Source organism: Calonectris borealis, chromosome 3, assembly GCF_964195595.1.
Source record: "Calonectris borealis chromosome 3, bCalBor7.hap1.2, whole genome shotgun sequence".
In the NCBI taxonomy this organism is placed as follows: domain Eukaryota; kingdom Metazoa; phylum Chordata; class Aves; order Procellariiformes; family Procellariidae; genus Calonectris; species Calonectris borealis.
Window position 1 is genome coordinate 60,994,413 of NC_134314.1, and position 17,151 is coordinate 61,011,563.

At 40.8% G+C, this 17,151-nt stretch overlaps 1 protein-coding gene across 1 annotated transcript; it reads left to right on the forward strand.

The window, feature by feature from the left end:
* The first annotated feature begins 1,974 nt into the window (after window positions 1-1,974).
* C3H6orf58 (chromosome 3 C6orf58 homolog) lies at window positions 1,975-16,320 on the forward strand. The gene is made up of 6 exons (XM_075148090.1): window positions 1,975-2,296; window positions 6,556-6,642; window positions 11,163-11,347; window positions 12,520-12,653; window positions 13,103-13,341; window positions 15,872-16,320. Exons 1-6 carry the CDS (start codon window positions 1,975-1,977, stop codon window positions 16,057-16,059), a joined length of 1,155 nt encoding a protein of 384 aa, XP_075004191.1. The 3' UTR covers window positions 16,060-16,320.
* Window positions 16,321-17,151: the final 831 nt, after the last annotated feature.

The following is a 17,151-nucleotide window of genomic DNA, read 5'->3' on the forward strand; positions in this document are numbered from 1 at the left end:
TCCACACAAAAATGGAACCAGTCAATTTACTACATATAATCTGCCATGAGGATGTAAATATATGGTATCTCTGTAAAAATGAAGGTGTTTATTCTCTTTACCTTAGGCACCTAAAGTGAAATCACTCAGTGATGGTAAAAATAACCCCCACCATTACTCACTCCTTCATGTTCCCAACTAAAATTGCTGCCCTAGTGCGATTATGACCTTTGTGCCTTTTATTTCATAGAATCACAGGTTTCCTCCATATATCTTATGCGCTAGCTAATGCCTTTCAGCATCCTTGCTTTTCAAGGCCTTGTTGCCCATTACCTCAATTAGAGCCTTATATATATATACATATAAAAAACCAACACAGTTCTTGACATTTATCCTCAGAATTATTTTATAGAAGGTCTTCTTTCAAAAAAAAACAAGTACCTTGGAAAACATTTCTGAAAATATTATGTAAAAGTAGGTAAAAGCAATACTGATTTTATTTAATCTAAAAGTATTTTTCTATGTCTAAAGCTAAACTTGTAATGTCAACTTCCTCTACAGTCAGTCAAGAGCAATACAGTTCTCAGTGGTGTATTTGAACGAGTTACATTCTGGACATGCCTGATTCTCTGCTTTGGCTATCGAGGGAATCTACATAGCTAGGTTAATGTTTAAATGTCCACAGTTAGGTTAGATAAATCCCATCCATAGAAACTTAATGAAAGAACAACTTGATTATTTGAAAAATCTGTGAGGCAGTATGATTAGGAAAAGTGTTCTCAGATCTGTGCTAATATCTGTTGAACGCTGTTTTTCAAAAGCCTTTAGTTTCTTTCTCAGTAGTGGAGCCAAAAATTATGCTATTTACTAGAAAGTCTCCTTAATAAATAGAAAGGATGGAAAAATTTTGAATTGAACTGATACATTTCTTTTAAATTTACTGTCAAAAGTTTGCAGTCAATTTTGACTTGCTCTCATCCAGGGTTTAAGGTACTTTAAGCACACAAAGCCCAACCAAAACTCACAGAATTACTTCAAAGAAAATGGGCATTTGCAATTTTTCTCATGCGAAAGAAAGACTACAAAGATACGAAATGATGTGTGTGTTTGCTGAGTGCTCTTTTGTAACCATTGCTTATCTGAGAAAAAGCAGCTGAAGATTATAAAGTCCTAGAAGTAGGTGAGGTGAAGGTAGCTTGGACAGTTTCATTTTTGTTGGAGTGTAACTTAGTCAGACACCAATTTTATCAGTGGAGGGGTGGCCTTTGTATTCCCTTGGGAGTCTACAAGATCATGGAGGTTTAGTAAGAGACTTTAGGTCTTTATAATGACCATTTCCACACAAGACAAACAAACACTAAAAATACAGCTAACCAGGTGCTGCACGGCCTGCAACCAGGCTGATTTGGCTACTTCCAATGCTTTTAGGATCTGAAGGCTGCAGGCAGTTGTCCCAAGGCCAAAAGACAAAGGTGCCAACGGCAGCACCTGCCTTATGTCACTGCTGCTCCTCGGTCGGTGCCTGGACCCCTCCTCAGAGGGGTCCTCAGCCCTAACCTAACCCTGCCTGTGCCTGTTTTGGGGTGAGCTCTGTGGCATTGCTGTCCCTTCTTTACCCGAAGGAAATAGGCAGGGAAAGGGAAGGTGACAGTTAGTAAGAAACACAGGGACAAAAAGGTTGATAACACGACTGTACAATCAGTACTGTAGCACCTCAGCCTTTTGGGAGGGTGGGTATATGTCATGGGCAGCACAGATTTGGACATTTTCTGGTCAGACTGGTCCCTCTTAAACATCTGTTGCTGCTCCCTAGATCCCACAGGGAGGATAGAGCATTACTCACAGCTTGCTAATCTGGCAACTCCATGTCAGGGTCACTGGAAAGAGGGAAGGGAAACGGAGACCTCTGCGTCTGAGTCACCCTTTTTTGCCCAGCCCTCACCTTTCCTGATAAAAGCCCTGCAGCCACAAACACCTGGGTCACAAACCTTCACAATGCGGCCTTACTTTGGCATACCTGCTCTTCTTATAGTGACTGTTACCCTGAGTCCAGCAACTGCTGCAGCACAGAGCGAAAAAGATGCCACTGGAGAAGATGTCTATCCCCCTCTGTGGGACCTTGCCCCTGAAAACCTGCTGGATTTCCTAGTAAAGGACAACAAAATTGTCATCAATGCTTGGAACTATCAAGAACGACTGGGAGTGTATAAGAACTTGCTAAACTCTTCAGCCAAATATTTTACTGCCTTTGGACCCCAAAATTTTGGCAATATTCTCTGGGGATTACCGCTGCAGCATGGGTGGCAATTTCGTACAGGTATGAGTTATGTCCTTAAGCTGCTGGAACAGCTAAGTGTTTACCAGACCCACTTTGGGTCATCCTTTGCAAGGTTTCTGCCTTGCAAGCCCAGTATAGCCTCAGACGGTGTAAATTTTGACATACTGAGCTCAGCTGCCGATTTGAAAGAGAAATCCTGAATGAAGGGAACACCCTTGCCTTGCTCAGCAATAGCTGTTAAACTTCCCAATAGGAAACAGGACTGGTCAGAATCCAGAAGATCTGTGGTTTATATGGGCAATATTTCAGTTACCTGAAAATCTTTGAAAAGATATTCCCAGTCGCTCCAATTTACAGTAGGTAAATTTTAGGTCTTGCACTCTGCAGTGCTGTTCTTAAATTGTTAACTGATAGACTTTTTTTGGTTGTTAATGTTATGATCTTTTATCAGTGGTTTGAGTTTCATTTCTAATACAGATAGTCGAAAGTCCACCTCTCCCTCTGAGAATTTGTTTCCATTTGCCATTTTTGATCAGTTTAGGAGTAGCCTCATTATTTTCTAAATATGTTTTTTACAAGAATTAAAGTTTGTTCTGTTTGTTGGGGTTTGTTTTGTTTTGTTTTGTTTTGTTTTGTTTAAATTATGTCCGAATTCTAATGGCTTATTCCCCAAAAGCTGGTTGTTATCTGGGACGGTCACTCTTGTTTGCTTGTTGGCCACGCCAGGGAAGCAGACACAGAAACATGTGTGAAAGGTCCTTTGAGGCTAAGGCTGCAGTATCTTATCGAGGGCTTTATCAGAGGACGTGTTCTCCCACACTCTGCTTCACACGCAGCTTGCAGTGAAGCTTTCCGTTCAAAGCTGGAGTTGACTTGCCTTGTTCTACCAACTGGGAGAGGTGGGAAGAAAGGAATAATAGTCAATGATGTTTTCAGAAACTTGTGCCTGGTGGTAACCAGGCGTAAGCAAAGGCATCTATCTGCCTGTTGTTTTCTTTATTGGTTGCAATCTGCAGTTTCGTGAGGTGGTGGATGGCTGAAGCTGTATGTTTGGAAGAAGCAGAGGTGCTGCAGCTGGTGGTGAAGGAAGGCTGCCAGCATTTAGACACACCTAATGGAAAATTAACTGCTAAGTCAAAATGAGGAAAAGGAGGAAAAGGAGGTAGAATAAGCAAAATCCAAGAAGGCAACTAGCTGGCAAACAGACAGCAGCAAGAAGAATTTGGTTGGAATTTAGGCAACCTTTTTCCTCTTTCCATTCTTTATGAAGAGGATGGCTGGTGCAGCAGGAGAGCTGACCCAATGTGTGGCAGAGGCAAAGATGACCGGATGCAGAAGCTACACTTGAGTGGTGAGCTGCTGGAAACGGTCTAGTAATGTACTACATCCACAAAGTGAAGATGTGCCTAGTTGCAGTGACAGTTCCCAAACAGATATGGCGGGTGAGAGGAAGATTTGCACCCAGTTGCACAGACAGGTAAAGACCTACTGCCACCGGCCAAAGAGTCATAGACTGGTCCTTAGGCAAGGAGATATATTTTTGAAATTACATGATCAGAAATTTGAAAAAATAGTAGAAGGAGAAATATCACATGTCTGGAAAGAGTTTAACAGTAAAAAATGTGAGAAATTGAAAGATGAGTGGATAAGGGGGAAAGAAAGACATAATTTTGGTGCGTACAGTAGTAAGGCTAGCAACTGGCTAAACCTAATGCAGATGAGCAGCTCAGCTAGGTTAGTGAGGAATGACTGAAGCATTTGTGTATCAACATAATAAACTTGGGCAAGCAAAAGCAGGATTTGAATTCATGGTGCAGGACAGCAGATCCCTGAAAACGCTACAAAATTTTTTGCATGAACAATCCTTTCTGGTCATGAAAGTTATGTTGCTTGAGAAAATATTTTTATGGATATGGTCCTATACAAACCATAAAGAGCAAGTGAAGCTACTATTTAATAAAAGTGGTACAAAGATTTGCAATAGTCTACTCATGGACATAAAATCAGTAGTTTGCCTAAATTTACAGTAGAGAGAATGATGTTGAGACAGCATGCCTGATAGGAATGAGATTGTGGATATAAAAATTGTCACTTGGGAAATGGAGCTAAACTGAGAGTCCTACCTACACAGACAGAGGAAACTGGATAGTCTTTACTCCCACTTGGAAGACCTGACATACAGAAGTACAAATCCTGGAGCAAGAACTTTAAGAAAGATTCAGGTGGTATTGTATGTCCAAAGAGTAGGAAAGGTCATACCTGTGTTTAAGAAGAAGGAAAAATGGGATGAAGACACAAAAATATCTATTTCTCTTACATCAGCAGCAGATGAGACATCAGAATCAGTATAGAGGAAGGAGTATTTAAAGACATGGAGCTAAATAGAAAAAGGGATAGAGCACAGCTTACGTGAATTGAAGGTAGATTGTGTCAGACTAACTAGATATTTTCTTTTATGGTATAATTGATGTTTTACCATAAGTCCAGAAATACATTTCCTCCCTTTGTATAATCAAAGGATAGAATGAAAGTTTTTAATGACACTTTACAAAAAAATGAAAAGGGGAATTTCAAATCTGGTAAGGGAACACCTAAAGGAGAGTTTAGTGATGAGTCTTGCTAAGGGAAGTTTACAGCTAAATGGAAGATATGCTCAGAGTTCTTCAATTATTGTTCTTGAGAACAACTGCTTTTAGCTTTTTCATTAACAACCTTGCCACAAAATATAGCAGAGAAATCTTGCTGACGAGGTTGCACATAGTTGCTAATGACATACAGCTGGGAAGCACTGTCAATACAGAGAAAGACTGAGATAGCTTGGGCAGACCTGAAGACTGAAATAACAATCATGTTAAGCAGAGGGAATAGGAGGGAGCAGAGAGGACAAACTTCGGGTGTAGACTTGGAAGTAGGGTTAGTGCTTCCAGCTCCAAGTAATTTATACATATCTTATAATTATCATCGATACTGCCCGGGACTCTTCATTTTCCCAGAGCACCTAGGTAACAATCTCCAGTAAATCTCATGTGCAATTCTTCTGCAACACTTTGTCTTCTTTTTGTCCTTTTCCTTTATCCTTCCCATTCATCCCCTTTGCACACCAGTGAACTACTGTTGCCTATTTCTGATGCCCTGTGTCAAAGTAGAATATTGAAAAAATAATGTTTTTGTAAATATTAAAAAATACCATTTTTCATTTAAAAAATCCTGTTGAACTGCATTCGTCACCACTGCAAGTTCATGCTCTCAGTGCTCTGCTACTGAAAGATACAGGCAGGAGCAGCCAGCATGCCCCAAAGCACAAGCTCTGTCCAGTCAGGTCTAGAGGATAATTAGGATAATCTGTATGCACAAGGTTCATGATCATCTCTTCTTCTCAAGTAAAAAGTATCAGAAAATTTGGTTTATTTTTTAAAGAATGTAATGAGGCTTAGTTCTAATCTGACAGAAATGACAATGTTGGCATTCAACTGACTCGTCAGAGAGTAAGTGTTCTGCAGGGCAGGGTTTGGGAGCTTCTGGAATAGCTCAAGTCATTGGACCTGACCATGGTAATTTCACGTCATACACTTAAAGCAGACTTCCTGACTCACTATGTGACTAATTACCACATAATGTACATGTACATTATGCTTTCAGGAATTAGGCTATTTCTCCACATCACATGCTTAAAGTAAAATATGCCTTATGTGCTGTCACAAATAATTGTGAAATGTCTTGCATGTTTGCTACAGCACAGATGCTTGAAAACCCTGTTAATTAGATACAACAACGTTTGCATGCTTAGCTTCACAGTAAGGCCATGTTTGTATGCATCATTAAACTGGAAGGGATTCTGTATCACACAACCCAATTAGGTGAGACAATTACTAGCACATTTAATTTGTGCTATTCTGCTCGTTAAGTAGCTCTCCTACACTAGCTGCCCTGCATCTATTCAAAATGATGCATCAGCTATGCATATGTTTATGTCTGTATGTGCATGTATATTTATATCTCCATAAAAATACTGTGATGTCCTACTTGCAGACAGTTCCATAAATTCTCAAAATACATTTACAGTGAGGAATAAATTGAACTGTAAAACACAATCAAATTACTATGCACTGCATGAAGTATTGACTGAGAAATTCAACTACTCTAGGAACAGTAGTTTATGAAGCAAAACAACAGTAATTGTTCTGCTTCTCTGAGCAAAATTCTGCATGCTTTACTCCTGTATATTTTTTTCATCTCAGTGGGATTTCTTGTGTGAAAAAGATTGAGAAGTATTTGGTGTATTATTTCATTTGATTCAGGCAGATTAGCAGATCCTTCCAGTGTGACTTCCTGTGGCTATGAAGATGGAGACCTCCTGTGCATATCTGTAAGAAGCTGGTGGTCCTGTAAGTATACGCTATTCCACTGTTCTTCTCTGAAATATGATTAGTGTCCTAGAAGGCAATTTAGAATCTTTCTTCCCCTTAGACTTCTGTATTACAAAGTAATTCCAGTGCTACGTAATTCTCCATTGAAAACTTGCAGCAAGACAGCTGAGTGTGAGTGAGTAAATAAAAGTTAATTGACTTTGATAACTTATTTGAGGAAGGAAAAAAATGCAAATTTGCAGCCTTAAAAATGTTTTCACTGCAAAAATGCATGTAAAAACACGTGGGAAACACCATGATGGGTATCTGTATCGGTAGACGTTTGTAGAAATTACAGTTTTCAATTACTGCAGAGCAGATATGTTCAGTTCAGATGCTAGTACTTCAAACTAAAACTTAGTGTGAGAATGTCAAGCAGGAATCTTTGTGGTTCATGCATCACCCTCAGTGATACAAATCTGACAGGACTTTTCTGCCTTCAGTTGCACCTCCACAACTTCACTGTGGTCAGTAGAATGAAATAAAGGGAGACTTTGTGCCCACGATATCCAGATAACTTCATTACCTTCATTGTACTGGCAACATTTATCCAGCAAGGCTTTTAAGTACCCAGCTGAAACTCAGTTAATACTTTGATCTGGTGTACATGAGCTATCAGACAATTTCTGTTCTCTTTAATATTGGCTTTGGAGTTCTAGTAGGCTGAGATTCTGGGGTTTTTTTCATTATTCCAATAAGTAGCAACAAACTGAAAACAGAGAGAAGTGTAAAGATCTGAATTTCCAGTGTCAATGCCACTGACATTTTCAACGTTTTCCTCAATATCTCTAAAAATACACATCAAGATAATTCAGTCTTCCCAAAAATGGAAACATCCAAAATTCCTGGATACCTTTGATAATTCAGGCCATTCATATGTTGCCCTGTTGAACTGGAGGGATCAAGTTAATACATGGTTTCTCTTAGCCTGAGAGACACAAGAATTTCATTTTTAAAAATGTATATCATAGGTGTAATGGGAAAATGGGTCTATCTATTACACTTAAGTAAATATGCATTGCAGGAAGCAATGATGGTGGTATCAAATTTGGAACCACCTTTGCACTTGGCAGTGCAGAGAAAAGGCAAAGTGACAAACCCTACTGAAGGACCAGCTGTGAGATAACTCAGCCATATGTGCTGTTGGCATCACTGCTGGTAGATGTGGCAGAGGACCTTATCCTCTTGTGGGACATACGGGTAAGTCCACTGCCGGGATCATGGGAGAAATAATAATGTGTGAGACAGGATACTATAACCAGGTTTTTACATAGAAAGGAAAAAAACAGTTGTTTCCACTTTTAGCTAAGAGCTTAGCAGAAAAGGAGAGGAAGTGAGAAGGGCAACAAAGCTGGTGAAGGGCCTGGAGCACAAGTCTTATGAGGAGCGGCTGAGGGAACTGGGACCGTTTAGTCTGGAGAAGAGGAGGCTGAGGGGAGACCTTATCATGCTCTACAACTACCTGGAAGGAGGTTGTAGCGAGGTGGGTGTTGGTCTCTTCTCCCAAGTAACTAGCGATAGGACGAGAGGAAACGGCCTCAAGTTGCCCCAGGGGAGGTTTAGATTGGACATTAGGAAAAATTTCTTTACTGAAAGAGTGGTCAGGCCTTGGAACAGGCTCCCCAGGGAAGTGGTTGAGTCACTATCCCTGGAAGTATTTAAAAGACGTGTAGATGTGGTGCTTAGGGACATGGTTTAGTGGGCATGGTGGTGTTGGGTTGACGGTTGAACTCGATGACCTTAGAGGTCTTTTCCAACCTTAATGATTCTATGATTCTATATTATCTGGAATGCCACATGCAACTCAAGGGTATCCATTTATTGTTGCACAGGGCAGCCCAATGAATAACACTTGTAGCATCAATAGAAAAAGCACTGATACTACAGTGCTCACTGTCTCAAGTGCAAGAACATGTGTAGCCCATTTCCCTCTGTCCGTCTTTTTACAGTCAGTGTCTATACGGAAATAGACTCTTCAAACAACAGTGCATACCTACATTTCCACAGAGTTCATCTTGCAAAACAATTTTTTTCTGAGCCCATGAAAAAACATAAACAACAGTTAAATTTTCTCATTTGATAAATCAAAAACATTTAATTAATTTGCCTACACCCAAACTGAGTAATATATTCCACCTAGTCCAATAGAATCCCCCAAAGGATGTTTTTGTTTCCATTATTCAAAAGCTGAATGAACACATTATTTTTAAAAAACTAAAATTTACTTTTTATCTGATCTGGCTCAAAGTCAATATTTTTAGACTCCCGTTTTTTTTTCTGAAACTGGAACTCTGACTCTGGGAAAGTTTGTCTTCTATTTTTTCAGAAACAGAACTGAGAGATAGGATGGGGCGGGGAGAAGACAAGCCTGACTTATAGATTACTTGCATCTAAAGGCAATAAAATGATGGAATTTTTTTTTAAGGAGGTAAAAGGCCTTGTAAGTCCTCGAGTTTAAACCTTCTTTCCCTTCCTCGGGAAGGGAAAGCCTCACGTTATTTTTCCTGTAGCACATTTTCCCTCCATCGCTTCTGTCCGTCAATCCTTCAGCTTCCCTGTTGACCTGTCACAAGTCACCTTTCCACCAGACCTGCTGGCAGGCTGCAGCGAGCAGCTCTGCCCCTTCCCTGCCACACGAGCGCTTTCTTGTAGAGGTCCTTGGAATGAAGCTTCTGGCTGTAAGCCAGCAATTAAATGTATATATCTTCAAATGATCCAAGACGTAAGCATAGAGTAAATTCAAAATGTAATTTTAGAGTAAAACCAAAGCTCACTGTGATACTCACTACTAAGTTCAGTTTCTTGTCTCTGTGGGTGACTGGCACTAGGTGGTCCATGGAAAGGTGTCCCGTGCAGTGACAAGTAAGAAGGGTCATTGCATAGCCCTGTGCAAGCAGGGGACCTTCCTGGAACAGAAACCACCACCTTTACTTTCTCAGTGTTTGCATTCCTGCTCTTCACTTCTAAACACTGCATGTTTGCATGATACCAATTTTGTTGCCTCCAGAAAATGTATAAACTCAGCCTTGATTTACCCTATTGCAGCAGGAACATGCAAGAAGTCTTTCAGACTGCACAGAAATGTCTCTTATATCTTACATCTGAGGATGTAAGTGGTTTCAGGTGGCCTTCAGGGCTGCCCTCTCTGGCAGGAGTAGTCATACGAAGCCAGGAATGAGCTTAAACCAGAAACTCACATTTAATACACCCCAAGATGTATGAGACACTCCCTGCTTAAGAAGTTCAGTCCTTTTTGCCTAGAATAATATTCAGTATAGTCCTTTCCTGCATTGTTTTCTGCCCTCTGAGTCCCCCAGGCAGGTACAAATATGTAATATATGCAAGTCCATTTAAAAGAATGTAAGTACTTTCTGATGTGAAATCAGAAATGAGAAGGTTTCAACACTTCTCGGGAAAATAGTGAACAAGAAGCAAGAACCCAGCTTAGCAGTGACTCCCAGTGCAACACTGTCTTCTCGTCACTCAGGACTTTTCCTTTGCTCTTCTGACTGGCCATATATTTCCTCCTGAATTCCCAGCCAGGCCCACATACAGGAGGTGGAACAATGGTTTCCCATGAGTAGGACAGGGATACATGGTAGGTGGTCAGGTTTTGATGACTTTGGTCCTCACTGCTGGGACTGTGTACGAAATACCTACGCAGTCTGTGGCCCTGAGCAAATGACTTCTCAGCGCAACGGCTCAGGAGTACCCACCCAAGAGGGAGAACAGCTGGTCTCCAGGCTCTTCTTCACGGAAAGTTATTAAACTTTATTTCTACAAAGAGGACACAATTAAGAGGAGAATTTAAAATCCTCCTTTTGTATCAATATATATCAAATAGCCCTATGGGCACTCTCACTGGAGATGTGGTCTGGCACAGGTGAGAACTGAACCTGGGTTTCCTACATGCTGGGTCTGACTGCTCCAACTTATGCATCAGACCAAAGGAAGCCATCATCCTAAAATAAATCTAAGCAAACAAACTGAAGTAATTTCCAAGAAGTTTTCAGTGAACAAAATATTTTTTAAAAGCAAAATCGGTATTTTCCAGTAAAATATCACATATTCCTTTCTTATATGCCTAAGATGCATAGAAGAGGTTTTTTTAATGAAAACAATATTCATGGAGTACCCCTTTGTCTTTCTGTACTTAGTTTGCAATTAGTATTTGAAAGACTTTTGATGTCCTGTCTGTGACAACCTAGAAAGATCTAACTTTTTTCAGTTGTTTGTCCTTTCCTGCAAAGTATAGCACACTGTCAGCTCATGCAAGGCTATTAAAGGAAAATATATAAATGAATATTACAAATCATACCTAAATCAATGCAGATATCATCATTAGTGCATTTCAGTATATATGTCCCACTGCTGAACACAGTTGTATCAGTGGCAATTTGAAATGGTTGCATTTGCTGTGGGAGAGTTTTCATTTTTCTATGCAGGAATTTTCCGTTTGCTTGTGGTTAACACCTCCACCTTTTTAACTATTGCTACAGGTATGAACTACTACCTGGCTGTCATACCCTTTCTGGGGGCAGTGGAGGCTGGCCTCTTTGGGCAGCTGCAGTACGAGATAGAAATATTGCCGCCAGAGGAGCAAAAAGCTGATTTCTGCTATAGTGTTGCTGACTGCCGGTCTCGCATTCCCAAGCTCATGGATGAGTGGAAGGCCTATTTTGAAGTAAATAATTTTACTTTTTTTTTCATATTTTCTAAGAAATGATACCAGAATATTACTTTTTAAAACTATTATTACTGTTATTTGTAAGATTCAGAGAGCTTGGTTTGCTTTCAATAACAGCTTGATATAAAAGTAACAAGCAGAAAAAATGAAAAGCATGACATAAAGTGAGTCAGAGATAAGAAGGACAGGATTTTTACAGGTTATGGATTTTTTTCCTTCCTTTAAGGTAATTCTGTATTTTGGAGTCTGTCCCAAGAGACTGTTTTGTTAACAGTTATATTTGTATTCTTGCTATAATGCTTATGCTAGCAATGCAAAGTAAACATGCGAGATAGAACATTACCCTTGAGAAATGGCCTTGCGTTGGTTTTATATGGTTCATTTATTCCTCTGAACATCTAAAAAACTGAAAATGCTGAAACTACATTCAGAAGGAATGCAAGTAGATATTCTCTTTCCTCCTCATTCAGCTGTTCCCTAATCCTAAAGATGACAGTATTTCTTACTTCATAGATTCAATAACTATTTTAATAGATATTCTATATTCAACATTTTTGTTGGTAGTCAAATAATTGATAATGATCAGAAAATTTAAACCATAAGTCCCCCTTGGCAACTGTGAGTGAAGGTAGGGGTTTTAGGAGCAAGACTGGATTTGTTTTCTTAAGATTATTTTTCCTAAGCAGTATGTTTCAGAAGTTATTATAAAAGATCTACTCCTCAAACAGCCATAATGATAATCATTAAGAATAATTTTCTTATTTTCTGAAAATCTCCAGCAAGTTGTGGCTGAAAGAGTATAAACAGGATTTCAAGGAATCCAGTATTTTAGCACGGAAGCTTCCATGGCACTCAGATACAAAAGTCCACTGAATTATTGTGACAGAATACCTAGATTATGTGGGTAAAACCCTCACTCTGTTGAAGTCAAAGAACAGTTAACTTCCGTGGGGATACGTATTCACTTTATAAATCTGTATCAGTCATCTTTTTCTCCCTATGTCAGACATTATAGTTACTTACAAAGCAGCACATTCTAACTATCCAAAAGCAATTTCCCTTAGCTTGCAAACTTACTATTTTGTGAGGTATGTGCATAAATCTGAGAAATTAATTGGGTTTAAACCACCACCCCATTTCTCTGCCTTTTTTCCTCCCTGTTGCTGCAGTATCTGTTGTCTACAGAACACAGAGCCGTGAGCCCTGCAGCCTTCTCCTCCTTCAAACTGGATGATGCCCTCCATCTCATGTGGCGGGCGCACGTCGCCTCCATTGCTTACGCGCTGCCCAAGTTCCAGGACGGGTACGGGGACGAGAGAGGTGGCCGAGGGGGATCTTCCCACCTGCATGCCTCTTTGGAAGGATAGTATCTGAACGAAGTCCGTGTGAGCTTTCCTACTTTAGGCCTCTAGTCTTTAGGCTCTGCTCTTACTTCTGCTCTCTCGGAGCATGGGATGACCAGCGAGAGATGGCTGCCCAGGTTGCAATGGGTGGGCAGGCTGTGGGCTTAACAGGAGACGCTGATTCCTCTCTGGGAGCCAGGGCCCGAATCAGGAGCTGCTTCGTCTGGCCAGAGGCAGTGGTGCCAGGAGAGATTACGTGTAAAGTGCTGAAGGCGGCTTTAAGTCACTGTGGCACTGAGACCGTTCAGGATTTGATACCGAACAAAACATCTCCAGGAAAAATGATAGACTAATGTATTCTACAGTGGATTTCAATTATCTGTTACATTTTTATTTTAATCTCTTTCAGCTTAAAATATCTCTCTGATCCCGAAGCAAATTTCGGTGAAGACTGGGCTAATGCTGTAGATTTCATTGCAGCCACACACTTCTCTACAGATTTACAGACCACAAACAACTTCCAGGCTTTCCTGCCCCAGAGGATGCTCGTTGAAGGGGATGTCCTCCCATCCATTAGTGATTTCAGTCCACAGCAAAATAGCGTCCTGCTTTCACTGAGAGCTCTTCACAAAGCAAATCAATTAACAGGTACAAGCCCGACTACAAATGTCTGTAATCCATACATATTTAATATCTGGTTCTCTGTTTCTACACATTTCTCCACATGAACACACTGATTTTTGATATACAATAGGATAAACATTTCCTAGAGACTAACAATAAAGCAGTACAGCTAAAAATACAGCCATAAGTAAACAAAACACCAGAGAGCAAACGCAGCAGTGGGATACTGACAATACACAGTGAGGATTTCACATGATGCATCGTTTGTTGGAGCAGATGATCTTACTTTTTTATGTCCAGTTTTCACAGTAACTTTAAAAACGCAGACACTAGTTTGTGTTTCACCAGTTAAATCTGAAACCATTAAAGCTGTAAATGAAATTATTAGATCAGTTGAGGTCATTACAAAAAAATGGTCAAATGATCGTGAACAACAGTTTGTGTGTCCGCAAGTGCTCTGGTTTTGTTTTTTAGTTTTGCCGCAATCTTTGGTTCAAGAGAGAATATCATCTGTCCCAGCAAAACTGTATCCTTAGGCAATGCTGGCTTCATCACGTTCACTAAAATAAGTTGTGCATCACCATCCAGTGGTGAGACACAGAATTACACTCTGCTGAGGTTTCAGTTCACTCGTAGGTCTTGCTGGGTTGGACATATTTGTTTGTCCTTTGTGAAGGAAAGTTATTTTGAATCTTTAAATGAAAATACAGTATAAAAATACACTAAATAACTAACATCCAGAGCTATGGCATTTGTTTTGTGATCTTCTTCTGTCTATTTATTTCAGTGAAAATTCTCTCACTAGCTGTATTTTTAGCTGAAAAAGGCTGTTTAATGAAGCTATTCAGTGTTACAAAAGAGCATCCTCACATCACAGAGTGTTTCCTTTACACCTTCCACATAGCACGAGGGGTGCCTCGTAGTCTGAGTAAGGATCTTAACAGCTCTATCCCATGCCTGGTAGTCTATGACACAGTTCAGGGTGTCCTGACCTACCTCCAGGAGGGGAGGGGGGCACAGCAAGGAAAAGCACGACCAGCAGGGCGGCAAGGAGGGAGCAGAGCACCAGGGCAGCAGAGCAGATGAGGGCAGCACTGCAGGGAGAGAGGGAAAGCAGCACGGATGCTGAACACGGTAGAGGGAAGGAAAGAGAGGGATGAAGAAGTTTCATGCAGGTGCAGCCATAATGAAGTCCATAGCTGAAATCCCTTGCTTTGCAGGCAGGACATTTCCCTGACTCTGCTTTGAAGGGATGGGCTTTGCATTCATCTGAGAGTTAAATGCCAGCTACCTTGACCTGGTGACTGCTTTGAAGATCAGAAAAGGAGCTTTAAACTAAATTTGACCTGGGTCTGGATCCACAGCCTCAGCGGGGACCTGAAACACTAGATCTTATTGCTACAAAACTCAGATGACAAAATGTGACATGCTGTTTTTGTAGAGTCAGATTTCTCAAACTTTTAAGTACATCCTGTGAGATGTGGAGTCCTCTTCTGATGCTGCAAACTTCAGCTGCAGATAGAGGGTCTCAGCACCTCTTAGGACACAACCCTGTCCAACCCAGAGTGAGATTTGATTTCTTGATTCAGAGTTTGATTACTATCTATTTTCCTCTAGCTGCCTCTGCCAGTCCAGCAGGGACCTGTATTGAGAGAGTGCTGTGCTACCTCTACAGCTTCTCGACTCATGGACAGTCAGAAGCTTTACTTTTTATGCTCTGTCCCTCGCCGATATCCAAAGGCAGAACAGCAGATGCCTTGTTATTCAAAACCTTTCCTGCTGTCCTCACCTTTCCTGCGGTCCTCCTAGGCAAGAGGACCGTTTGCTGCCTTCTCCTCTTAACTCCTCATCTCCCGTGTACAATACTGTGCAAATTCAGTTCTTCACTCTTGCCAGTTTTATGCAAAAGCATGTTTTGCAGCACAATAAACTCTTCTTGGTTTTCTAGTAGACTTTTTTTGACCCTCAGATTTCCTCTGTGGACCCTTTATCCACCATAAAGATCAGCACTGAGAGGAGTGGGGAGCAGGCAATGACTATCTTGCAAACTGGTGCTAATACTGGACTGGTCAGGCACGCTTCCTAGCGAGCCACTGCTCATTGCTTGGATAAAAGTATCAGGATCATTTGCTTCTTTAACTTGAGGCCTTAGCTGGCAGAAGTGCAAATGCTTGGTTGATTTAGAGTAAAAACAAAGACGTGTATGATTATAACTACCAGGCCACTGCTTCATAAGCCATGAAGCTATGTGCAATTGCGGAACAAGACCTTAACATGCATCTTCAATCATTTTGACTTGTAACACTGGTGACAAGAGAACAAGTCTGGTTGTCTATCAATACAAAGGATCCTGAGCTGAATGAATGGCCCGTGTCTCCCTACAGAGTTGTAGGCAATTATTACCCCATCGGCACGCTCCACCTTTGTCTACATTTCACTGTCCACAGGAGAGTGGTGGGTGTTTGTTGCCAGACATGCGCTTCATCCCTTGTGTGCCGTGAGCTGCGTGTGTTCCATGTTAATTTGACAATGTCACGTTGTGTTTCTTTCCAAGGAGGATTGCTGCTAAAGCTCTGGCAAAAGGCTATGTCTACTGAAGCAGGAAGAAAATTGGGCCGAAAACTGATTGAAGACTTGGTTTCAAGCCAGAATTTTGACCCAGTGGGAATATATAATGATTTGAAAGGAGCGGATTTGACAGCCCCCAGCTTCTTGAGAAAAAGCAGTTCCAACATTGATTGATTTAATCTTTTAGCAGATATGTGTCTGGTAATCTGGCCTTGCTAATTTCTTACAGCAGGATTTCCTGAGTAGCCATGTGTGCATCTCTCTCACACTGAATCAATATTTTTATCCTTAACTTTCCTAATTAGCTCATTTGTTTAACTCATTTCCTTATAAATAAAATGCCTCACAGAAAATCTTACTTTATTACTTCTTTTTACTTTATAAATAATATATCATTATTGGAGACAAAATTAAATAAAGGCAAATTATATTCTGTTTCAGACTGTTTTTTTCCCCGTATACAGGGATCCCACCAGATGTGTAATTACTCAGGTCCTTGATGGTCTAACAGATGATCATCTGAAACTTTCTTTGAAGTTCTGATCCAAAACCAATTCTTCGACTGTTTCCCACCAAAGTCGTTATTTTGCAGAACAGCTGCAATCAAATTTGAAGCTTTCAGGCTTATCAGATTAAATACTTGAGTACAGATGGATGCCCTCGGTATGCTGCTTTGCAACAAGTACGTGCTCATGTGGTACTGTGGAGCCAGTCCTGAGAAGTTCTGAAACAAATGAGCTTATTTTGTAGTAGCTCTTACGTGGCCAACAGAGATTTCTGGTATTTGACTCATTTCACTTACCTCAAGAAAACATTGATCTATCTATGTATTTATGCGATTACATAGTCTGTATAGCCACAGGTTGTTTTTCTATTCCCCCATGTCTAACCCTTCTTGTTGCAGCTCGTCATACATTAGATTTGGTTACTGATGAAGAGATGCATTCATACTTTGTGTCCTCCCAGCACCTGGCACACTCAGACCCAAGTGCTGGTCCTGGTCTTCTGGGTGATAACACATACTGGGAATTAATTACAACAACTTGGCATCGGAGGTCGTGAGGAAGTGGAACAAGGCACGCGCAGGTAGCCAGGGGTTGAAGTTTCTTAGGAAATCTGCTGACTTGGATCCTCCATCCTTACGAAAACTTCCCCAGAGAGTAGGCATGGCTGGAGGTCTGTTTGCATGGTGGAGAGCAGAGGATGGCAGTACAGCCAGTGCCTGCTGCATCCGATCAGATTATAGCTTGCACTACAGTGTAGTTA